Source organism: Lepidothrix coronata, unplaced genomic scaffold, assembly GCF_001604755.1.
Source record: "Lepidothrix coronata isolate B3197 unplaced genomic scaffold, Lepidothrix_coronata-1.0 Scaffold95, whole genome shotgun sequence".
NCBI classification, from domain to species: domain Eukaryota; kingdom Metazoa; phylum Chordata; class Aves; order Passeriformes; family Pipridae; genus Lepidothrix; species Lepidothrix coronata.
Window position 1 is genome coordinate 1,851,839 of NW_016690275.1, and position 26,658 is coordinate 1,878,496.

Below are 26,658 nucleotides of genomic sequence, written 5' to 3' on the forward strand. Positions count from 1 at the left end.
CTGCCCTTGCAGACCACGGCCAGCAGGACCAGGTTGCCCCAGTCAGAGGCCAGCACAGGTCAAGTCACCAGTGGTGCTGCTCACACCCAGTACAGCCCCCATGGCCTCTGCACACCAGACTCAGCGGGTGCTCCTCTTCAAAGCACAGGCGCAGCAGAAACCACTGCTAGTTGACAGTCAGATCGCCAAAGCTGAAGAAACAAAATCAGGGTGAAATTTGGGCTAAGTAGCTGTTAAGATGCTGGGAAGAGGCCGGCTGCATGAGAGATCTCCTACTTCTCTCCCACGGAGGGAGCACGGCTTGTTCAGAAAATATTGAAGCAGATGCACTTCTGTCGCCATTGCAAAATACAGAGGTTAAAGGAACCAGAAAATAAGTCAGTGATGGCCTATGCCTCCAGCTCAAGGCTAGGATAAATTTTAGAAGTGTCAATGCTGCTTGCAGGGCCTCCAGCTGTGATGCAGCAACAATGGGGTCCTCTCAATCACAGCACCTGTCAGGCATTGGCAGCAGGTGAGAGGGTTTGGAGCAGCACTTTCAGACAGTTCTAGTTTTGGCAAAGGAGTAAGTTTCTTTGAGCCCCCACCCAGAGTGACTGGGAAAAGTACAGCAAGGAGAAGGAAATGCAGAATGAACCTGGGTAAGGCCACAAACATACAGCTCCATAACAGTGACCCATGCTGTACCTGGTTACTCCTATGATGGTCACTGAAGTTACCTACTTTCCTGATTAACAGGCATATAAATAATATTATGTTGCTTCTTTCTTCTCTATCAGTGGTCACGCAGCAGCCCTGCAGACGACTGCGGGCTTGCTGCACAAGCAGCATGAGGCCCATGGAGGGGTTGTGCCATGTGTCCTCCAGAGGTGCTTGCCCCATCTCAGCCAGGCTGGGGTCTCATGGGGTTGCTGGCTCTCCCAAACAAAACTTTCAGCTGGACCTTGCCCTTCACCACAACAACAGCTGTAGACTCCGTGGGTCCTTCTGTGCACACAGACACTGTGCCACTGAGGGTCTGACATATAACAATGGGGGCTGTTATGTCCTGCCTGCTGTCCCAGCACTTTAGGATTTTGTGGGATGGATATCACCTCTGTGCTCAGAAGGCTGTAAGCTGAAGTAGTTTCATCTACCCTGACTCCTGGCAGGATTTGAGCCACAGCGGAAAACAGCTCCTCCTAACATCTCACCACTGGAGAGAAGGCAGTAGAACATAGCCTGCTCATCTGGGGAGAAATGCGTCTGTTCTTTTCAAATGCCTCAGAGCTGAAAACAGGTCCCACGTGGCCAGGTGTGATAAAGGACAGGTGCCTGGGAGCCTGACTCACAGGGCCCTGCAACCTCCATGGCTCCTGGCACAGCCTGAAAGAGCAACACTGCATGCCAGACTGTCATGCAAAGCCAAAGGATGTTAAATCCCTGGCTGAAAAGGGTGAGTGAGTGTTTCTCTGTGCTGTCTCTACCTCCCTGAAGATGTTTACTTTGCTCCTTGTGCTTTCCCTCTATTTCCTTCCTCTCCACTTTACACCACTAATACATTAAGCATAGACTAGCAATGAGACAGAAGAAATGAAAATGCAGTCTTGGCAGCAATGAAGCTGTGCTAGGAGGAAAGGATTTAGGTAGGATGGGTGGCTGAGGGAAGGGAGCAGTGTGCTTATCCGGCTGGTGGGTCCTCACAGGGAAGCCCAAGAGCAACAATCTCTTCCTTCTTTACGTCCCCATGGCATAGCACTTCAGTCTGTGGGAATACTGTGCAGATGCAGAGGATCAACGCCACGCAATCAATCCTTCGCAACCAACTGCCAGCAAAATTACCAGAATGTGTCCTTGCTACTACAAAGAATAAGACCAGGAGGCACATTGAGGGGCACAGTGAGGGGCACACTGACTGTCAGAAGGAAGTCCCCCTCATGCTGGGATGTCCCAGTTCATACACTTTTATAAAGAAATTCCTTTTCATCATGGTTAAAGTTGGTTACACAGTGTAAATCCTCTTCCTTGTTGTTCACTAGCATCACTGAGAGAGCCTGGAGTCCTTTTGCCCGTGTTGAACATGTTATGTCACAAGAAGGGTTGGGGAAATGGCTGAACAAGAATAGCTGGCTGCCAGAGAGGCTGGTGGTTGCTGCACAGGTAATTTTTCCTTTCATCGGTCACTTTTAGGCAAGCCAGGATGTTCCTTTCTCTCAAATCTGGATCTAAAAGTACAAGCCCCAGACTGCTTAATATTCTGGGTGTTGAAGAAATTTCACATTCCTGCAGTGGAACACATACAGAAACTCTTTGTAGTATTTGAGACTCTGTAATATTTGAGTGGGTTTAAATTTTCTTTCTCTTTTTACAATAGCAACATGAGAAAGCATAAAGCCTCACGTATCTGATGATTGCACAAGTGGGATTTTTTTTGGGGGGAGGGAAATAATTTCAGTCTGATATTTCTCCATTATTTTTATTTAACTCTACATTCCTTAGTTCAGCTCTACTCAATGCAAAGTAGAAATAATGAAGTGGCCCTTATGTGAGGAACAGCACTTGGAAGAGACAGTCCCTTGGAGACTACAGGTGCTGGTGGCCTCGTTTTATAGGACGGCGACTGATATCCACCAGTGTCTGGAAACACCAAGTCTATTCACGTGAAAAATATATCTCATGTGAAATATGGGCTTTCATGGATCATCTAGTAAAGGTGAACGTTTTTTATATCATATTGCACACTAGGAAATAAAAAGCAAACTGCACTGACAGGATGCATTGACAGAGCCCTTTCTATAGCAGATTTTTATGTGTTTTCCAGAGTCTTTAATTCTCTTACTTCAGAGTCCCTCTCACTGTGGATTTATGACATGTTTCCTCCCTCTCTTCTCCTCATGTGTTCCCCCACATCTCTTACTTGAACTACTTTAAAGAGACACATTGATGCATATCCCTGTGATGAAAGCGAGTACATAGCTCTGGACCCGACAGAGTGTGTTTCTCTGCAGCATGGTGACCCCAGACCCGCCAACACACACAGTCAACAACTGAGTTCAAATGTAGCAGACAGAGGGATGTATCCCTGGCAGGGAAAGGCCATGAACTGGGAGGTAGAAAGGCTTGGCCTGCACGGACCAGTCAAGATATTGCTCTATTACAACCCTTTGGATGCCTACTTGGGGCTGTTGGGTGAAAAGTAAAACTCTTACTGCCATTAAGTCACAGCCCATGATGGCAGCAGTTGGAGAGTCCCCTTTGGAATAGTCACCCTCTGATAAGTAACTTCTGATACCTGACATAGATGTACTCACCTTAAAAACCCAAAGCCACTCCACTACCTACCAATGCTTTCACCAGTGACACACATCCTGCCCCTACAATCTCCCTCCATGCACTTTCTCTAAGCCCAGGCTGCACCTGCTTGCTCACCTTTGACTAGCAGCAGAGCAAGGACAGCATCCAGAGTCAGGAGCCAAGGGTCTCCCCTGTGTGGTCATGCATGTGTGGGAACTAAAGCAAGGATGGTGAATTAAAGGTTCCCCTCTCTTAGCATTACTGTCTGACTGACCTCAGATGGCTCATAACTGCTTTTGTGCTCTGGTTTTCTCCTACATAAACAATATGAGTCTACCTGTTTCCTGGGGTTTTATTTTTTTTCCTTTCTCTTTGTGTTTCTCCTCCATTCTTATAGATTCAGTTCAATTCCCAAGAGCATCCATATTTGCTAATGCTTTGAGATAAATTCATTTAAAACATGCTTTGAAGTCCCTTAGCTTCTCAATGCACTGCATCTCACAGAGGTGTGAGATCCTAGCACCAGGTCCAGACTTACAACTGAAGTATACCAAATGCTGTAAGAGATCACTGCCTTCTCACCACTGGTGTTCATCCTTCCCCTGTCTAGCCCAGGGAATCTTTTTCCTTTTGTTCTCACTAAGAAATGTTTATCCTTAGGGCAGCCTCCCATCTCTCATCAAAAAGTGAAATGCTGAACCCCTTTTCAAATACAGTGTTTGTCAGTACCCCTTCCTGGGATGTCCGTTCCTGGGCAGCCTTTCCTATGGATGCCTTGAGCGGTAGTGATCACTCATCCTGCAGAAACAGGCAAGCAACTCGTTGCCTTTGCCTTCTGCTGGGCACAAGCTTTTGGAGGATGTGCAATTATAAGTGATGCATTAATCTATCTTTAAAATTATTTGGCTGCTTCCTGCAGCTTTAGAGGCTGCACATAGTCTGGCTACATCATCACAGGAAAATTGCTTGTTCTGACCAGTACAACCATAAATTAAATCTCAGCTGTTCTCTGTGTAAATGTGTATGTCAACACTATGTAATGTTATAGCTATTAAGACCCTTTTCAATACCACTAGAGTAAAAAACAGTTATTTTCACCATAACACTTTTAAAATAATTCTGTGAAAATACACAGATCTGCCTCTTGATCTGCTTATAAAAGCCCCTACAAGAAGGTGTCTCTAAGGATACTTAAGTTTTTCCAGTGTTAGCATGACTCTTAGATCTTGCTATCTACTGAGATTAGGAAAGGGACTGTTTTTTAAAGAAGGTTATAGAAAATCATTACAAAAATTCAGACCTGTGAGGTCATGCTCTTCCACACCTTTGCAAAACATTATGCATTTGGATTAGTTCAAACATTTGTCACCTGGAATAAAAATATTAATTGATACAAACAGTTCAAAGCAAGGCTTGCACAGAACTCACCAGCATTCCATAACATTCTGCAGTACTGAATCTCACAGAGTAACTCAGTGTTGCACAGAAAGATTCTGTCTCTTGCTTCCACTAAAACCTCCTGCCTGGAAATTTTACTGGGTGCCTCTAGTTTTTGTTCCACAAGAAAGAGAGAACCACTGTTTCCTGTTCTCAACATCATCTTACAGTAACCTGGTCATCTGCCAGGATACTTTGGATACAGACAAAGAAGTAAGGTTTGAGACGGAAACAGTTAAAATCTCATTTTGATAGCTGCAGAAGCAGGAAGCAGCCTCTTAATTTGGAAGTGTGAGAATGAAGCCCACTGTACACAGAGAGGTGGGCATTTCTGCAACTTCTCAGTTTAGACATAGTCCCTCCCAGGGGCATTGTTTCCCACCATTGCATTGGTGTAGCTTTATGGTAGGGGAACCTTTTTGGGAAGGTTCCTTAAGTTAACCCTGACCTAGAAAACACCAGTCCAATACTATAGCTTTACTCTCAGCTCAGATCCGTGTGAATCATGCTTGGAGTTGAGCATGTTGGAAAAACACAGAAATGAGAGGGGGCCAACCCCTAATTCCTGGGAAGTGTCACAGGAGTCCTATCACCATTTAAAGCCACCTGCCTTCCAGCCCTCACCTTTAAGTTCACAGGCATGCTGGGCACATCCTCTCCCAACCCAGGCCTTTTTTTTTTTTGGGGGGGGAGGGGAGGTTTGAGGTTTTGGTTTACTTTTGAGCATTCTGCAGCTGAGCTGCAGTCTTTGTTTTCTCTTGTCTTTTTCCATAGCATACTTATGCTACCAAAAGACCAATGATAAACCTACTTTCGAAGGGACCTTAAAATCTGAGAGACTGACAGTCTGCCTGAAATCTCTTAACTGCATGAAGGCAGTTGTCAGAAAGGCCTCTTTGGGCAAAGGCCTCTTCCATGCTTCTTGGCCAATTAAAGCTGGATAAGCACCTATGAAGTCCAAGGGACACATTTCTGAAGAGTTTTCTAACATAGATAGCAGAATTTGTCACAGGACAGCAGGAAGAGCAAAGTGTAGGGTCGCAGAGCACACAGCACTGCAAAGAGGTTTGCAGGATATGGCCCTCAGGTACGAGAAATGATATTTTTGCCACATGCAGCTGAGGAGTCTCAAACAAATTTGCTCTGCAATATTGCTCATACAAATGGCATAGGGCTGTGGAAACATGGAGGAACCATTTCTGCATTATGCTGTCAGCTGGTGAGAAATTTTGCAGGAAAGAAAGTGCATAGCAGCTCCCAGCTGCCCTAGGCTACAGGCATCAAACCTGCAGGCAGCCTTGCTGACACTGTATAATTGTCCACAGGTAGGGTAGGCTGAATGACACCCTTTGAATCACAGAGTTTCATGTCTCTGGCAAATGGAAAAGCAGACATCGATAGATGATGAATATAGTGAGAATTGTATTCTAATTGGAAATAAGACGTATATTACCTTGTACTGGATCAAATAACATGAAGGATTAAAATGGTTGTGCTGAATAATTGAGATCCCAGTTGTATCATTTTTCCAACCATTTTAAAGTTATGCCACGGAACCAGAAATATTCCACTAATAAAAAAAGGTTGCTCATAAAAGGGAAAAATATCAAAGAGCCATTAGCGAATAGGAACATTAGAAAGAGAAGCAGAATTTTCCCACTCTTCACCCTTTTGTATGTGCTTTACCTACTTTGTATGCTTTGATTCTTTCATAAAACTATTTTATTTTTTGATAAACACAAAGAAATTCCTGACAAGCAGCTAGTGTACTCATGCAAACGCATCAGATGTATGGTGATGCTGAAAATTTTCTTTACTTTTCCACCCCTGTGATGCTGCATGCATATGTGATGCTGTGCAGGTAGAAAGAACTGACAAGAGTAACAACTCCATTCAGTTGTAAACTGCGGGTTCAAAGCAGGAATATTCATGGGCTTTAAGCTAGCTCCATCTGAAGGATCTCTTTCTAAATTTAGGCATGAGTAAACAAATTCCTTCCTACTGGGACTGTTTGTCCCCAGTGCCATACAAAGCAAGGAGCTGTAACCACAGGCACATTCGAAGCCTCTGTGTCATATAACTAGTAGCTTGAAATTCAGACTACAGCCTCTTTGAAAAGATAGTATTTTTCCAGAAATATTTATTTTAAGTTTAGAGCTGTTATTGTTATTTCTTCTCAGTGCTGTAGAAGTCCAGTTGGAAGAGTTTTCTTTCCTCTCCATTGAGGCTGAAAATTCCTGGAAAGCCATGACAATATTCAGCATTCATGATTACACAGACAGACATATTTCATGAAAATTGCATAGTCTTTTAATACAGGATTATGAATGAGCTCTAATGTTGAAATTATATTAGACTGGATTTCAGAACGTATTTAACATATTTCCATACAGCAACCTTGGGATGTCTTTTCAATAACAGTGATTATTATGGGCAGGTTGTTTTTTATGAAAACATTAGTTCAAGGTGGACAAGGCTTCCTGAAAAATGTTGTACATCTTTATGGCTGATGTTTTAGTTGTTTTGAATTAACTTTTTTCACAGCCAGAATGAAATGTTTCACCATATAATTCTTCATGCATGTCTTCAAAGAAACCTGGAGACTTTGACGTGAATTTTTGAAACTGTAAATACAATCTCAGGCATGAAAACTCTTTGTGAGCTGAAGGTGAGCATTTTGTCCCAAGTTATCCATTATCCTCAAAATATAAATATTCTTAGTTAATGACTGTTTTTTAAAAACACTGATTGCCTCAGGTGATTCAAAGGCATCTCTAACTACCACCCTGTGAACAATCCTAGACTTACTCTTTCACAGCCCACTCTGACTGCCCAGCTCACAGGTCTTGATAAGGACAAGCTGTTGGATTGAGTGGATTTTTCTTTGTATTATGACAAACACATTAAAATTATGCATTTCTGAGGACAGCATACGCATTTGGAAAACAGAAGCCAGTGACTCATATTTGAGATCTGCCAGTACTAGCAGTTTCTCTACCTGTCCTCGTGGCACTGATCTTCTGGACCAGTGGCTCAGCTCTGCCATTTTGCCCATTTATCCTTCCTTACAGAAAGCAATAGAGTTCATATTCCTTTTTTTTTCTGGTTTTAAATATAGTTAGTTTGGATGTATCTACTAGATAAGGCCCAAGGTAACTGAGTGTGCCTTTGGTGATTCATGTGGTTGTCTCCTGGGGTTGCTGGACTTGTTCTTCCACATTCACTCACTGCCACTAAGAGCACATGGACTATTGTGGTACACTGATGCTGCCTGCTATTTGCCTCTCTTTCACACTGGTGTCAGTTGGAAGTAATGCTACAGCAAACACTTAGGTTTTACCAGTGTGAGGCACTGAAAGGCTTTCCTTCGGTCATTAGCAAGTTTGATAGCTCTCATTAGTCTAGTTTAGTCACTGGAGAAAAGAGATGTGTGTTTCCTACACCGGTGGCATAAACATTCCCTCAATTTTATACTGCTGGAAGCAATGTGTATTTTCAGAGCTAAAACAGTAATCCATTCACAGTGCACTTCTGAAACCAATCCTATTTTATTCATCTCTCTTAAATGGTCGAAACTGTGAAACTGGATGCCATAGGCTCTATACTCCTAACACCTAATAGAGATTCTTTTAAAGGATGTTTTGAAGACATTTGAAATAGGAAGCTCTGTGCCCTATTCTCACTGCTGTTGTGAAACTCTAGACGAGTCCACACAGATGTGGATTTTTATTGCAGTTTAACATTTCTAAACACCACGCTGCTTAAGAATTGGCTGAATCATCCAAAATTGACTTTTCCTTTTGCCCTCTAACTTGACCCACAGAATGTATCTACTAATTAAACGTCAACAGAAAACAAATGTCTTCACAGAAGTAAAGTAGTTATCTATATCAATTTTGGTTTGTGGTGTAAAAGCTGGGACGAAAAAAATAATCCACATACAGAAAGTCACATACATTTTTAAACAGTATATATAAACTCATGCATGGCCACCCAGAGAGGGATAGAAATGCCTGGAGACACATGGTTTCTCCAGAGAGGATTCAACAAGGTCTAGGAGACCATGCCTTTTCAGCCAAGCTGTCCACACATATGAGAAATCCTGTACTCTTAGGAAAAGTGGGCTTGGCCAGTTAGCAAGGAGAAGAAAATCTGTGCCTCAGCTGATCGAGTAATTCAGAAGGGAATGCACTGCAATTCAGAAGGAAAGCAAAACTGTGTCTAAATGTATCGCTATTTGTACTAATAGTAGGAACCTATCACACTGGGGCTTTTTTTGCCACTCAAAATCAACTTTTCAAAGAATAATTTATTCTCTTTTTCCACTAAAGACCTAGAAGAAAATCTGACTTTTAGAAATCTACATCACCCGAATAGTTGACTCAACTGAAAGATGAAATAAAACATCCAAAGGGAAGAGGAAAACCTACTATCTCACTTGGCATCTGGGTGTAGGAAAAGTGCTGCTCCACTATGACTAAAACTCTTTTAGATGTAACCCACCACTGAGCACTGCCTCAGCCTTTCAAGAAATCACCTTCCACTGTAAACACTGACTGCAGTCAGTGCAAAATATTTATTCCTGTCATCTGAGGATCTTCTGCATGCTTCGAGGTATCTGAGTTCATAAGTGAGAATACCAAATATTATTCCTGCTACATATACGTCAGTCAGCTCTTCGACGCTCTCCTTCTGTGTCATGGTGTCCACAAGGATGAGTGAAGCTGCCCTCTGGCCAGGCTGATGTTTGGTTTAAAACACCAGATTTGGGTGTTGCTAAAAGCACCTCCCACTACGGATGTCCTTGTTTTCCAAAGTAAACAGTCTCTGGCGTCTTGTGACCTGAACAGCTCACAGTGTCTGACCTTGAAAAACAAAAAAATATTTTATTTGAAAAGAAAAATCCGCAGTCTAAATTATTTGAGGCACTGCTTTCATTCCTCAGCAGGATGCCGAAATGCCCAGGCTGTGGCAGGAGCTGCTTATACGCCACAGACATACATAGGAACGTATTTGCCTTCTAATGATATATTAGGCAATGGTTTTGAGTTGGCAGGCTACTAAAAGCCCTAGCCAAACAAAGATAAAATTGTAATTTATCAACAGAGAATACTGAATTCATGGTCACTGGTGACTGCTGGGACTGATGGTAGCCTACAAAGCTGAAGTTGATAATATAAAGGCAACAAATTCCAGATACTGTTTAGACTTTTTTTAGCTTTGGAGAAAAAAAACAACAACCTGTTTGGATTTTTTTCCCTAGAAATTGTTCAAACTAGGAACAAGAAAAATTATCACCTTTCTCAAAATCCTGTACAACAGGGCTTATGCAGCAAAGGTGTATGAAAATACTGTGATTGCAACTACCTTCTGCAGCATGTAAAGGAAGGTATGAAAACGAGCAGTAGAGATGCATGCAGAGAGGCAGCTGGGGTACTGGCTCACTGACGAGTCAGCAGTGCTGAGCTTTAGCTGGTACAGACCTCTCTTTTGAGAATTTGGTCCATGGTCTTTAGGACTTACATTCTCTGCACTAGTTATTTGGAGGAGTAGGATTTTCCAAAAGCATCCCGTTCCTATCAAAGATTTTGAGGATTCTTGAAAATATTTTATCTCAAGTATGTTGAGGAATCTTTCTCTGTAGTCCTTTCCATCCCTTCAGATTTATAGGAGCTTTTTTTCCTAAAGTCAATGGCGTTAGACAAATATCAGAATGAGGTTAAGAATTAGGACCTATTTTTACAGGGTTTCACAAGACTCTGTTATTTTAATTGTCCTGACTACAATGCCATGATGAATATCCATGCAGTTTAAAGTGAACCAGAGGGGCAAACAGCCTGGGGCAAAATGCAAATTCTTTTTTCCCCTTCCCCACCCTCCAACTACCCTTCCATCTCCTGACTACTCTCTAGATGGAAACCAACTGTTCTTACAGCAAGGAATTCAATCTCCTCACCAGTTGCAGCATCACTGAGGGATACTGCCACAGTGATTTCTGTGAACAGGTACCAGCACTAACTAATTTCACAAAAAAACAGTGAACAGCTAACAAATCACTAGGGATGCTGGCTGTTACAGACCCAGGGCAAATGTGAAGTGGTGCTGTGGAGGTGAAAGGATCTCTACACCATTACAGACCTTCGAAGTTTCCCAGTCCCAGGAGTGTACTTTCATGAGAAGAAAAAAGTGTTTCAGATCACGCCAGATATTTTCTGCACTACCCAGCAGTTATACCTGAGGATGTTCTCCAGATGTTCATGTTTGTATAAAACGTACAACAATGAAGTTGTAAACTAGAGGAGACAATAACCGAAATGCAAGAACAAGGGCTTTAGGATGGCCTGGAAAAACATGAACATTAACTAGTCCACACACAACGTCAACTTGTTCACTTTAACAGGCCAACAAAGATGTAATTTTTTTGCTTTTCCAAATAACTGCTACTTTTCCCAGCAAGTGGACACACACAACTTGTCATGGTTCTTATATTGCCAGTAGGTGATTGCTTCTATTTTGGGGAACATATATTCCTTCCACTTTAGCATACAAGAAGTGAGAAGTACAAGGTCTAAGACAAGATGAAGCCACAGTCCAGATAGCTTTTATTCTACAGTGAAAAGAAAATAATAATATACCATTGTCTGGAATGCCATCTACTGAAAAACAAAACAGAAGCAAATCCTTGCAGTAACTGAAAATGGAGGGGATGGAAATGGATCTGTTGCAATAGGGCAGTAAAATTCCTGGCTAAAAGAAGTTAGAACACAGTCATCATCTACACTAAAACTACAAAGAGAAGCAACTGAGAATGCATTGGCTAAGACATCTGCAGAGTGAAATGTCTTTGGTGTTTGCAAGCTGTTTAACAAGAGGTGAGTAAAACAGGAGTTTGAAACTGGAAGCCTCTTTTCTAAAACCATTTCTCTTTTCTGCTGGCCTATATTGGCTAAACTAAAGGTCTAAGAAGACTGGCTACAAGTCCTAGAAGGTGCTGAGGAAGGCTTCTGAGTGCACTTTTCCTTCTTGATTTGGGCTGCTCAAGTGTATCCCCGTCCCCAAAACATGTGGACATAACTGAGACCTTTTTGCTTAGTGCACTTACTACTACACTGGTAAGCTGTGTAAAAGGATTTCAGAGCATCATAGGCCTACACTGCTCGGAGTTTGGCTATTCCAGTGATTTCATCGGGGCACCCTTGGATGTATTATCTCACCTTTTCTTTTTTTGTAAGTGACCGTAAAAGCAATGCAGTTGTTGGCTGCTGTCATGGCTTTGATCTGAAAAGTCTAGTCAGGCCCTGTGATGTACAACTTCTCTTTATAATGAAGCAGGAGCAAGGCAGACTGGAATGCAGGTCTTCACATATGGAGGATTAAACATTTTTGCAGGTTTATTGTAGGACCTGTAGGTGGCCTCATTTTAATAGTCAATAAAACAAGAACTATTAGTTCAGTTTGCCAATGAGCTAAGCAATATTTTTTCTTACTCTACTGAATTTGGAAGCTGACGAATTTGCTTCTGGTGCCACTGAATACTCTGCCATTTGTTCTGTAAACAAGTGGATATAGAGCACACTGATTGTAATGGAGAAAGTGCTTACATCTGTTTTGTTTTCCTCCTCAAATTCCTTCAAGGAGAGGAAGAGAGGGGGAATGATTTTGAAACCTGAGTTAGGACAAGAAAAGTAGTCCATATCATGTATTTCACATCCCCTCCAAGATCATGGGTGAAGGACAAGAGGACTGCTGGCCATAGAGTGACATTTAACTGCAGACATTTTGTAACATACTGAACAATAAGAAAAAATGAATATACACCAAAAATTCTGTTAGAGAAGGTCTAGCCTCATGGCTTAAAAAATTCAGTTGGGTAAATGGACTGGAAAACAAAACTAAGTGAATAAAGACTGAGAACATTCAGTACAATTGAGTACCCACATCCACATCCATACTTGGATGTTTGTGACTGCATTCTTTGCAGTTACCCAAACAGAAACGCTGACTAATGATTGTCTTATTCATATGCTGTAGTCACTGCAGTAAGGCCTCAGTAAGGCCACTTCATATACACACACTGAGGTTTTTTTAGTGTATGAGACCTGATAGAACTTGTGAAGAAGGCTTACAATTAAGGTGCCTTTAATATATGGAAGCCATAAAGCTACAACAATAAGAGAATCTCAAAGCAGTTAGTTAATTGGCCTCATGTTGCTGATCCTGCCACCACTGCTTCTCCCACCCTGTGGCTGGGGCACCCTGGGGAACAGAGGAGCAGAGAGAGTATCTCTTAATAGAAATTGCCCTGGTTTTGAAGTGGTGGGGTGTACATGTGTTAAGAATAACTGCATGCCATGCCCTGAAAAACACAGCCTGTCCTGAGCTGGACTGGAGCACAGAGCCATCCTCCATGTCTACTGCCAAGCCAGCACCAGCAACAGAACTGCATGCCTCTGAAGACCTGCCTCAGCACAGCACTTCTGGGTGCTGATGGACTGTCCAGGTTTTGCTGGGAGCACAGGGCAAAGCCCCCATGGAGCATCCAGCCCTGCATTTCTTTTTAGTGGGTGCAAGTTAGTACCTCATTTCAGAAATATCAAACAGTTCTGAGAGGGAACTACGGTGGAAGGGTGGGACACAGAAGGCCACAAGGGATTAATTTTTGGACTAAGATGGCTCATACTAAACTTTTAAAAAAAGTCTGTAGTGTGTCATCTGGACACTCAGCAATGCTTGAGAACAATTAGCAAGGGAATTAAGTTTGGTGTAACTCTCTGGTTCCCACAAACACAAACATGGAAGCTGGTTTAAAAACCGCCTGCAACCTCTGCCCCTCCCTCTTTTAAAATCCACTGCAGGGCTGATTTCCTGAGTAGCCTTAACCTTCTGCCTGTGCAGTATTCCAAACCTGCATCCTTGGAGCTGAAACTTCGGCAGAAACCAACTTTCCAGCTAAATTTCTCCACTTCAGACTGAACCTGGGCACTGTAGGGCTTCTACAACATGCCTGCCTGCAACTCACCACATCCCACACTGCATCTCTCAGAAGTGGCTTAAACTGCTGCTAAGCTAAAGTTGAGCAAAGTAAAAGCAGTTCCCTAAGAAATGCTGTAGCTAGGGGTGCAAAAATCTGACATAAAACCAGAAAAATAAGGAAGCAGAACAGAATTATTTATAAAGAAATTTATTTTATATTTGTGTACAACAAATATATGAAAACAAATTTAATTTGAAAAATGTATATTTGATTTCTTAAAAGTATTGAACCCTCTTAAGGAAAGGTTTTTATTAAAAAGGTACAGAAGGCTAAAATTATACTTGAATAATATATGTGTGTGTACATATATATATATAAAAACATGTGCAATTTTATATATATATATAGTGTATATAAATAACATGTGTGACTTACATGATTTTTAAGGTATGTTATTTAAACATCTGAGTAAAATAGAGATATCAGAAAATATATTTTGCTATTTCTACACAGTTTGCATTCAGTTTTTATAAGCATCTAGACAGTGCAAAATTTAAACATACAGAAATATTCTTATTCTATACATGATGCTCAGCTCCCAAGTTTCCTCTGTCATGATCATCACCAGACTGAACCAAATTTGGACAGTTCAATACTAGCTCTTACTAGCACCTTCTAAGAGCAATAAAAGGAAATCTGTATTACCTTGCACTGTGCTGTGGTATAGTTTGTGCATGAGAACAATGCATTTCCTATGATCTAACTCCCAGAGATCACATACACCTCACCATATTGACTCATTTCATTGCATTCCATATCCTGCAAAAATAAATCTCCTGTAGGACAGCATACATTACTGTGTTCTGAAGCTTAAGTAATATATTTCTTTAACATAAGGCAGGAATATACTGAAATTTGATAACACTTAAATCGAAAAGCAATCCGGAATTAAACTACATTTATGTACCACATTTTTATAGATGCTGTCTTTTTTATGTTTAGGTCAGAAAATGTGGTAGAGAAAAACTGCTTTTGTTTAAATAAAAGCAAGGAATAAAAGCAGTTCCCATAGAAGAAATTGCTAAAAAACAATGAGACTAGGAGAAACTCGACCACCTTGAAACACCAAAGGTCAAACTGCACAACCTTTCCTGCAGCCAATGAGCAATTCCTTGCATGACATCTGGGGAAATACTCATTTGAGTAGGTGCTCACTACCACGAAGCCAAGTGTTTCTGCTGTAAATATTTATTATCCTTATTTGCCTCTAATGTTAAGGTACTGTATGGTTTTTTCATGTCTTTCCTATGTTGCTAAAAAAAAAAAGGCAGCTCTGACCACTCCATATGCTTTCACAGTAGCTATATTTTAACTGAAGGATGTTTGCACTTTAGATAATATGTTTATTATCCCTGACATAAAAACCTCAATCCTACTTCCATAAAAATCAGTGGTTGCTTTGTTCCTTCTGGAAATAAAATTGGATCCAAACACGTTAGTCACAAAGTTTGCTAATAAAAGTAAATACCATATTAAGTCTCTCAATGTTTAAAGGCAAAGTGGTGTTAGCAAATATTGTATAATATAGCTTAAAGAACAGTATTATGCACAATTTTAGACAAACTATTATTGACCAAAATCTAAAAGCAGATGAGAAAAATAAGTTATGGGACACCAAGTTTTCTACATGAAAATTTCTGAAGCTCTTACAGGCTTTTTTCAAATTCATTTCTTACACCAACCCCGTCACTCATGTCCTATGTCACAATTGCACAAATTAAAGGCTGGGGTCTTGTAGACAGTATGCATCCAGACCAGATAATCTTTAAAACTGAATACATCAGGAGGGTCTCCCTCTTTCTACTGCATTCATTTCTAAACTCCCTTCTAGCACTCTGTCATGTTTCTGAATCCTTGTAGAAACAGACACGATAAAGAGCCTACTGTCATCCCTCATCTACTTCACTTTGCAAGTTTATCTCTGCACTTGTCCATATAATTACCCCCTGCAGCTTTCAGCTTTAATTCAGATTTGCTTTACACTTATTGAACAGGCCTCACAAACAGAAAAAGCCTCATTAGTAGCCTGCAAAAGTGAGCCTTACTAGTTAAAACCTTGATTTAAATACCAAACAAAGGGGAAACAGATGGTGAGATAATGTTTACATCCTCTCAACCACACCCTTGAAATTTTGGCAGTAAATTAGCCAAAGGATGGTCTTAACATCTCATTCATCCCTCTCAGTTGGGAAGGAACAGTCATAACCACAAGTTTTTGCAGGGTGTGGCTGATGCTGGGAGATGGCTGAATACATATGACCAAAGGCTGCATGCCTCACAAGTCAGAACAAAGCAGAGACGCACTAGGAATTCAGGATTTTCTTATATCCAGAAGTTTCCTTTAGACTGGAGATAAACATAAGTCCCATCTCCCACACAAAAAGGAGTAGTGCTCAAACCTAGAGTGACATAGCATTAAGAAGAAACTAATTAACTAATGATGTCAAAGCCTCTCAATTTAAAGGTTCCCCAAAGAAATCTTAAAGAAAATAAAGGAAAAGAAAACCTGTGGACTCAGCAAACACATTTTTCAATCCAATTATATAGTTAATGCACTGGCAGGCAAGGCCTCAGTTCCGAAAAAAGTGAGGAAGAAGAAGGATGGTGCAAAATGCTTTCATATATTTGAACATTCTTAGGATATAAGAGAGCAGGCAACTTAAAAAACATTCCTTGTGGGATCAGCGCAGTTTTCTGCAGGCTTTGCTTCTTCCTACAGCTCAGCTTTGCCTGTTTGGGCAGGACTGGCATTACCGCTGCCTTCTCCAGCGTTGCTCTTGTCTGCTGGCTTGAAAGATAATGAAGCAGAGTTTGTGCAGTACCGTTTGCCAGTTGGGCGAGGTCCATCATCAAAAATATGCCCCAGGTGAGCACCACACTGAAACAAAATACAATAGAGTATCACTGTGTTTCTGTGCAGCTCGACGGCATCACTGTGGTATTAGGTAATGACTAATAGGAAGCACATTGGTGCCTACATCGCCCTTTCAGGTGGGATTTACAACCTACATTTATTTGTAAGAGTGATCCAGGAAGATGATCTTCTGAGATACCATAGGCACCTAAGACTCCAAGTCCAAATTTCCTGGGTGTTTCCTGCCATGCTGCTGAGTATGCTTGGTTGGACCACTATCTCAGAGGAGCCGCCTGTCTCTGGAATGACCTCATGGCAGGAGCTCAGTTAAAAAAAGGGTGGTGAGGGCAGCACTGCCCACGTTTCACTTACTGCTGTTAAGGATATCTGTGGAAGAAAGGGATAGCCTGAGCTCTGGGCTCTCCTCAGCCTGCAGCCATCTGCTACACCCCTCAGTGAAAAAAAACATTAAAACATCGGTGATCCTTGCGAGGACCTAAACCAGTGAAGATATTCTTCGGAGTGTACCCTCACAGTCTTTGTTTTATTTTCCTTTCTACAGCCTGGCATCTTCTGAGCATAAGTTTTCTTCTTGGGGCTCCAATGCTCCTTGCCCCCAGAGGGGATGGAGCTCATCCTATTCATCTCTAATAATTTCTGTAGTATATAGGAGATAGGGACAGGTGACTGAAAAAGACCTGTAGTAAAGATATGTACAATATTTCTAAATGAATAATCTTTAGTTGGAAGTAATTATAAATTATGCTGAACTTTGCTTTTTGTAAGAAATATGAAACTACCTTTGGTCTGTATGAATAAGACCCAGACACTTGCAGTGGTACCCAGGGTGAACACTACTGCTCCTGTCTGTAAGAAAGGTAACAGTCCTTTACAGAAGAGTACAATATTTTGAAGAAGCTAATCCCATTGAACCTTACTCAAAAATTAAGATTACTATCACTGCACATTATGGCTGACAACTTAAATGGGTAATTAGAACTTCTTGTAATTAGTTGCCTAAATTCCACAAGTTCATTTTTACAGCCTGCCACAAGAAATAAAAAAATAAAACCTTGCACTGGAGAAATATTTATCTTGAACAGGAAAGTCATGCTGTTTTACCAAAGAGCCTCGGCCTTGCAAGTCAATAGCTGATCTCAGTGAGAGCTGGAATGATGTAATTGAGATCACAGAGCTGCTCCTGGGCTCGCAGTCAGACTGCAAAAATTAAAGACTGCAAATTATTCTAAACATTTAATTAATTCATAGTACTCCAAATACATAGAGGCAATAGTGATTATTCCAAACTGTGAATGAATTAGCGACAGCAAATCTCTACCCTGCAGTTAATGTGTTGCTAATGTTCTCCTGCTGTTATGGCCTTTCATTTAACAAAGCAGCAGGAAGGGTGTCTGTAGAAGCAGGTCAAGTCTTGCCTTCAGGTTAAACTGTCTCAACAGACTGAAAGGCTGGGGAAGGCTTTCACACTAGCTAGGCAGGACAGAAACTCTTCTTGTTTAATGACAGCTGAAACGATACTCTTCACTGCCTCCAGGAGCAGGACAGGTAAGCATATGAAGCTTCAGTTCTCCCACCTGTTGGTCCCACTCTTACAGACACATTCCAGGGCAGGCTCCCTGCTCCTGGAAGTCACTAAGACAGCCATGGCAGTCCTGCAAGGACCCCAATAACAACTGAGGGCTTCTAGCCCATGGTATCAGCAGGATGTGTTCCCAGAGGCAATGCAAAATGGCATGGATGACTGGGTTAAGCAGCAGCCGCTCAGCTTTGTAAGGAAGGAAGATAAAACATGGCAAATAAGGCAAAGGCAAAGGAAAGTTGAATAGGACCTAGAGAAACAAACCTTCAAGTCTTGTTCCTGAGACTGCTGTCTTACTACCATTTCCTCCATTCTTCACTGCCTTTTTTTTTTTTTTCATTTTCCTTTACATTGAAGGCCTTTTCTAGGCAGTTTGGGATGAAAATTTGAGCTTTTTCTCAGAGTAGGGTATCTAACAATGAGGCATTTCACCTGACTATAAAGCTTTTCCATACCTTGGGAAAAAAATAAAAAAAATTAAGTGTCCCAGAGAGAGTACTTTTCTAAATGCTCAGCATCCTAATTAAATCATCTCATTTCAACTAAGAATGCTTCAAAACCTCTTGGCTGGGAGTGTTAAACAGATCTTTTCCAGATTAACATTTAACAAAAGATAAATCACTCCCTCTCTACTGAACAGAAACAGAACAAGAGAAACCGTAGAGAGAAATGGTCTGTAGGAGTAATATACTCACATACAGACTATAAAGACAATCTGTCAAAAAGGTTTTACTCACAAAACCTGAAAAGTTGTATGAGAGTCCGAGGTAGTCTCATTACACCTTCTTGTGATGGCAGAATCACACCAGGATTGGATTACTGCAAAATTTGTAACCATTTGAGATTACCCCTAACCAAGAATTTATGTGGCAATTCTCTGTGTAGAGGATTCTATAACTCATCTGCCATAAACAGAAATGTAATTCAATCCTTTGTATCACAGTATAAGAAACCTGGCCCTCAGCTGAGAGTATAAAGGATGAATTGACTACTGTCCTCGTCACACATAATAGGTGCTGACCATTTTTTTAGGACATATATACATGCCTGGAAAGCCTCTGAAAAAGAAACAATCATCTGTTGCAGCCTTGCACATAAATATATTGGCCAGAATGCACTTGGACAGGGAAATAAGTTAAAGCATTTGAAATATGTGCTTGGGAGCAGAAAAGGGGAGTCACTGCTGTCAGTATGCTTGGATGTCCCAAGCCTCCTGGTTCTAATATGCTGCTGGGAGGCATGGAAAGCAGCCTGCAGTCAGCTGCTGTAGCAAAGTCAAAGCTATTGGTGTGCAAACAGTACTTCTGTGACTATGGAATTTTACTGATTTGTACAGGTAGAAAGAGTAGCTAGGGAGACCACAGGGGAAGGGACTCATGAACAGGAAGGAGGAAAAAAAGAGAGATGCAACCAGTTTTACAGTATTCCTCAAATGCCTTTGTATTAACTTCTATCTGTCACTACTCATTGACTTTTTAAATACACTCAGGGTGACGTGTTTCCAAAAAACTGTGAAAGTTATTTCTAGGATAATCCCATGGATGTATTTGATTAATATTACAGTGATTTTTCACCCAGTGTTTGCTTTCTATAATGGAGAACATTAAAAGAGATTTTTTTTATTCCCTCAGACAAGTGGAAGGACTTTTAAAGAAAAATCAACTACTTTTTCATCATTAATATCATTTGCAGTGTGGGAGAAGGTATTTCTCTTCAATTCTACCAAGGCCTGCCATATCAATCCCACTGCTTTTCAGGTTGCAGTAAAACTGCATTTTTTTTGCAGCTGCATGTGTGATTCACACTCCTGCTGCTCCAAGGAGGGGAGGAAATGGTTTTGTTATAGATACACAGTGTGGCAGATTTAACTGTGCTGAGCACTGGCTGCAAAGATGTTCATCACTCCCCAAGCTATTTTTCTGTGTGACTTGATCATCTGTGGGGTTACTGCCCTGGGAAGTTGGAATAGCTGGTAGGAAGTTGCTATTGGATTATATAGCAACCTTGGTCGTATTTTTTTCCTTCAAATTCAGGTTTTGGGTTTGGTTTTGCTTTGATTTTATGGTGTCTGCAGGTGACTGCTGCTAATACTGCTGGTCTCGGGTTCTGCTAACACTATTTTGTTTGGCAACAGGTAAATGACATTCCCAGATTCCTTGGCCTGACCACAGGCTGCCTTGGGCTTCTCCAGGAGCTCTGGCCATCTCTTGAAGTGTGTCAACAGATACAGGCTCAGAAGTTGGCAGTAAGCTGATTTTAGCACTATTCAGGCCTACTAAGCAGAGTTAAAGAGACTGGATTGCATTTTTGGTTATGCCAGTAACCACTGGTGAAGCATAAGCTTCCCAATCTGCCATCCCACTGCTACCTTGCTAGGGAATTTAGGGAAATGGATGTTCCCATAAAGTGTCTTCTAAATCAATCAATGTAGAAATGACAGAATTATGTAGTACACATGACATAGTAGCAGACACATTAATTTGACTAACATATTGGGCCAAATGCTCTATGCAGACTGAAGGTAATGGATACTCTTGAGAAGTTTCTTAAGTCACTGAGCGTTATACATGAGGACTGACTGACTAGTAAGGATGCATATTGTCAGGCATGAAATCAGTAACCCCCTCAACAATACTGTCTGGAAGGAGAACAGCAAATTATTACTGCTCAAATGAAGCTGCTGCTTCTCTCAGGAGGAGTTTGAGCATGTGGAGCTAGAGGACTGCAAGTTGCTGGGTACATCTGCTGGACACCAATGCAGCAGCTTCTCCCTTTGCTAGGTAATGACTATGCCATTCCCTTCATAGAAAGGAGAGCAGTACAAAGGATGAGAGAATGTAGAACAAGACACATAACGGAAAATTTGGGCATCTTTTGAAGGACTACTGACTTCATTATTCTGGCAGATGGGATTGTCTGAAGTAGCCATTAGGACTGCGCTGGGAATGAGTGTTGGGAATGAGTTAGCACGGCTGCACAGTAATGTAGAGTGATGGAATCAGCACACAGACAGTCGCTCCATTGCTTTCAACTTTTCTCAACTACTCACGTGTGGAGTCAGGCTCAGGCTCAGGCTCAGAAGCTCCTTTGTAGGGACCCTCTTCAGGAAGACTATTTTTGTAAACTCAGCACTGAGTCCAACCATTTACATCTGCTCTGCTAAATCTCACGAGATAACAATGTGCATTCCAATGAGCCCTTTGTGCCTTCAGCTCGCTCCACTCAGCTGTTATACCTACAACCATTGTGCCCTCTCACAATGGTTACTATTTAATAGCACTGAAAGGTTTGCAAATCTCAAGGAAACTACAGCACACTGTAATGGTTTTTGCAGCCTTTGCCATCAGAACAGTCTGTGCGTGCTATAAACTAACCTGACTGCAGGATATTTCAATCCGATGCATCCCATAGGAGAAATCATCGTTGAAAGTAATTGCATCGGGACTGATCACATCATAAAAGGAAGGCCAACCTGGAAAAGAGGAACAAGATAGGTAGGAAAAGAGGGTGTCTTTGTGGCAGATAGCATTGTAAAAAGCAGGATAGAATCACACTTTGAAAAATGTTTATCTCACTCCAGAGCCTGGAAACAAATGAAATGGAGATTTTTTATCCTAAATCACTTAGGTACTTTGGAAAAACACCTTACCCCCTAAATACAAAGTTGTTTACAGGAAAGGACTAAGCTGCCACTAGCTGCCCATCTTCCATCTCCACAGGGATTCTTGCACTCCACCAAAAGCAGTGGTAGCAGTTTAGCTTGGGAACAAAGGTGATTGCTCAGATAAGCCAGATTCAGCCTCAACATCAGTTTAAAAAAAGCACAAATTCCACCCTGAAGATAAACACCAAGATCTTACAAAACACAAGTGCTTTTGCTTTTGCAGTCTAAAGGTACTTTTTAAAAAGATTTGGGGAATTGCAATTTAGAGCCCCAAAACCTGCTTTAATCTTTGCCTTCACCAAGGCAAACCCAGAAAGATGTGCTCAGACACTGAGACATCACATATTAGAGGCAGTGAGATGACTACTATTGTGTCTCATTTCAAAACAGTAATGAGTGCTTCAGATCAGACGTGGACAAGTGGAACCATAACTACGCCTATATTAGACACTAGTGGGTGGTCTGCAAGTGGTCTACATCCAGGATAAAACAATTGCACTCACTAATGCGCATGTTCAACACAGCTGCTACCTGAGCACTGAGCTGCATGACCTGACTCCAGATGATGATGAGGTATATACCTGACCTACCAGTAATGGCCACTTACCTAAATAATGACCTTCCATGCTCTAACTATTCCATGTAAAGTCTCCCCCTCTCCACAACACAGGTAAAAAACAACCCATTACATAGCTGTAACTTTTCAGCCACCTCTCAAAAAAACATCATAATGCTCTGTTTCCTGAAGCAGGGTTCTCATATAAGAACCTGACAGGTTTTAAGATGTTGACATCTACCAGTGCCCATCTGAAATCTCACCAGCTACCTGTTCTTCTCATTCAGTCTCTTGCCAAATATAATATGCACAGGCAGCTCTTGTTCTCTCTACATGTTACACATATGCCTAAGAATACAGAACTTGTTTTTTCTTCTAATATCTGTTAAGCATTTGCTACTAGTGATTTCATAAAATGACTTGCAATAAGCTATTAAGAAACATAGCAGAAGCTGCAAATCACTGCATACAGATGAATACAGGATATATACAGCTTCCCATACAAAAAGTGAGTAAAATTTCCTATACAGTAAAAAGGAGATGTGGAAGCTATCAAGTTTTCTGAATGTGTGCACAGAAAACGTGTAAACTGGAAAAAAATCTATATGTCTTTAGTTGTATCTTAAATTATTAAGTATGGAAGAACATTTACTAGGACATAAGCATAACAAATGTATTTTTTTTTAATAAATAAGTGCTCAGAAATGTATTTCTTTTCCTCTTGGGAACACACACACAGTAGCATTCCTAAGCTACCTGAAGACATTACAATCCCCAAGTCTTGTGCTCCCAAGGTGCCTACTACCATTACAGGTGTTTCCACTCCAGAACTCATTGGAGAAATAAGTAGTCATCCCCCCTCCAAGTATTAAAAATGGAAGGGTTACAGACAGCACACTGACTGAGGAGCAAGAACCCCGAACAAGACAGGAACTCAAAACAATACAGCAATGACAACCACAAAAAAACCCAATTTATAAATTCTTCCCCTCATGCAAAATATTGCTGCCAAACAACTACCTTCACAAACAGAAAAAAAGTAAACATATGACAAGTTTTGTAAAAGGGGTTATCCCGTTGACAGAAAAATTGATGTCTCCTAATTGGTGGCTCCTTTCCAACACCATTCATCATCTTCTTAGCTGAGTCACTGTCTAACAAAAATTGAGGCCTTACATAGAGCCTGTCAGAATATTTTTAATGAAGCCTTTTTAGTTTTCTTAATTTAATAATTTTGCAAAACAGACATACCAGTTTATCCTTGTGTGATGGCAGAGAAGTTCCAAAGAGGGAGCTGTTTGGAGCAACCAGCTATCTGATCATGTTAAAGCCTTCGGAGGAGGCACATTTCAGGGCTGCAGAAATTCTCAGAGACAACCCTGCCTCCTCCATAACAGCAATAAGGGGGAAGCTTCAAAGACTGCTACAAAGAGATTGAAGCAATCTGTGTCTTGCTGAGAAAGTCATCTTGTGAGAGGGGTTTGGAGGAGACGTGTTTATGTCAACTTTGACATTAAGAAAGACCATGTATTTTTCTTTCTCCAGATTTCTCCTTTTGCTCTTCTCATTCACCACAGAAAAATTATTTACTTTAGATGCACTCCATGCACTTTTAAAAACTGAAGTCATCTAAAACCTATATAAACAGGCAAGCTTCTCCTAAAGGAGTCTTTGTACCCAACCGGAGTGACTTCAGATTAGGCTGTCAGTTCATGCTACATGTGACACATGCTCCACAGGCTCCACCACTGCAACATATGGTCCCCAAGAGAGGGAATAGGAAACAGACTGTGCCTCTACAGTCTGCAATTTTAACTCTCCGTCAAGTCATTTCTTCTTGAGCAACATGGCGACCCAGGCATGAGCATTCCTGGGACAAACTCCATTAGGGTTGACAGAAAACTGAGCAAACCTTGGAATAGAAAAGGTCCTGAAGGGTGCAGTGAGACACAGTGTCAGTCTGTTGACCTTGAAAGGAAGACAAGTGAATTGCTCATTGAGTTGATGAGTCAATCCTGCTTTATGGTGAACTTGCCACTGGCTGCCGCAAGAGAGGAGCCCCGAAGAAAAGATACAAGGACTCCCTGAAACAACATCTCAGCCTTGGCCGTACTGATCAACCTAACTGGTCTACTCTGGCCTCCAATCAGGAGGTCTGGAGACACACCATCTATAACGCTGCTGATGCTTTTGAGAACGCACGCAGGATCACCCTTGAGGAGAAAAGGCAACGCAGAAAGAATCGTGCCTTGCAGAATATACCATCTAAGAAGTCTTTCTGTTGTGCTTTTTGCAACTGGACATGCCTGTCTCGTATTGGCCTTTTCAGCCACCAACGCGCTTGCAACAAATATGGGTAGAGCCTTTCCCAAATCTTCACTCGCGAAGCCCAGCCATGATGAGTCAAACTGACTAGGAAAATCAAGCCCTCTTTGCTGTCTCATTTCCTCTCCTGTGCTAGAGTGGAAAACCCACCTGATAGTTTGCTAAGCCTTCTCTTGCCATTTTGTCTACTTCAAAAGCTGCCAGGAACAAGCTGTAGCAGTAGCAGTAGCAGTCTTCTTGCCTGCATATTAGCTAACTCCTAGTGACATAGAAATCCAACCAGAACCTTGTGGACCCTTCATATGATCTCTCTGTCTTTATAAGTGGTAAATGACACAGTAGTGGCCTCCCTTTTTGCAAGTGCCAGGCCACTTCTCCTGCCACCCTGGCTCCAGTCCCCCACTCCTGTCCTCTTGCGCCTCTACCACCTCCCAGCTGTAGGGCTGCAAAATGGTTGACTCCCTCTACATTTTAGACTGCCCTTAGCTGTGCATTAAAGCTTCGGTACGTTTTGAAAGCTATCTGGCTACTTGTAAAGCACATCCTCCTGTAGGGAATGGAGTGAGGGAGGGAGGGAAAGATGACCATTTTGGATCTCCTCTGCTTCTGCTAAGCAGAGAGAAACAGTAGCCCCTAGCACTGCAGAGGCTGGGGTGCTGGAGGAGACCTGTTGCAAACTGTGATTCTGAGAATCAACCCTCCCTGGGTGATGGCCTTCTGTCAGGTCTAGCTCACTACATCTGATGGGCAGCAGTAACAGGGCTGCTGTCTTTTGAAGGATGGTAACACATACCAGCTAGGAAGAAACAGTCTCTGGAGGAAAGGGGCAAAGGGTAATTGCAAGAGACAAGATGAGGGTGGGGGGAACTCCCCAGCTAAGTGAACAACTTCAAATGACATTTGCACTTTTGTCTGTGTGAACAGCACTTAAGGTTTGTGAATACATTTATCCCTGAAAGTAAAGTTTACTTTGAGGGACAGTATGACACAGTAATGGCCAACAATTTTTAATGCATTCTAGACATCTAAAATGGGCTCATTCTTAGATTCACAACCACTTCGCACCACACTGGCAATATAAACAGGCTTTAAAATAAGAGTCTCTTATGTTTGTGCTCGCTCTGACAATCCTTTGCATGGGAGTCAGGCTGGTATGTCCTAAGGGCCAGTTTCTATTAAGTTAATAAGCAAGCCACAGAGATGAATAATTTTTCAGATATATAGCAATTATCCTTTCTTGGATCTAAAATACACTAAATAAAGCAATGAAACTTTCTTCTGTCAAGTACTTCTGTCAAGTTTACACATGAAAACTGACAGATCTTTTCCGCTCCATCCTGCATGAGTAACAGAAAGGATCTTACGCTGCTGGGTGTCACACATACTGAGTCATGTCCCATTCTTCCTCATTCTAGGACAAATATATTTAGAAAATATTAGGACAAATATTAGAATATTTTTTAAAAGCTGCACAACATTTCTAAAATTCACCCCACACCCTCTCACCAAAACCAAATCTTTTGTTTTTCATAATGGTCCCTATTCTGGCAAAGAGGGGACAGTGGTTTATTCCTCTCCATCAAAGAATGCTTTCTTGCCTCGTACTGCCCTGGGCAGCAACACAGAAGAACAGGCAGGATGAGAAATGTTGGATTTGGTAACCAGTGCTGGATGCTCCTTTTGCCACCATGGGCAGAGGGTTTCAAATCATTCAAAAGAGGCATCTTCTTTCCCACTTTCAGACCTCCTATTCTAGGTACTTGATTGACTCAATATAACTAATGAGCTATCTATGGCGGGCACTTATACAAGAAGATGGCACAAGGTGGGTATAAGGACCGTCACCCTCTGCTCACACCAAGTCCTGCCGGCAGCGGTGTCCCAGCTCCAAGCTTTGGCTGTAGGACAGCACAGG

At 41.6% G+C, this 26,658-nt stretch overlaps 1 protein-coding gene across 3 annotated transcripts in view; it reads right to left on the bottom strand.

Moving 5' to 3' along the window:
• The window catches only part of MSRB3 (methionine sulfoxide reductase B3), a 107,635-nt gene that overhangs the window by 11,963 nt on the left and 69,014 nt on the right, over positions 1-26,658 (bottom strand). For 2 of the 3 annotated variants that reach the window (XM_017822158.1, XM_017822159.1), the window contains exon 6: positions 21,573-21,670. In XM_017822158.1, the coding sequence (XP_017677647.1) occupies positions 21,573-21,670 (98 nt within the window). Of the gene's footprint in view, positions 1-14,246; positions 16,623-21,572; positions 21,671-26,658 lie in introns of those variants that run through there. The other variant, XM_017822157.1, reaches the window with a different exon arrangement.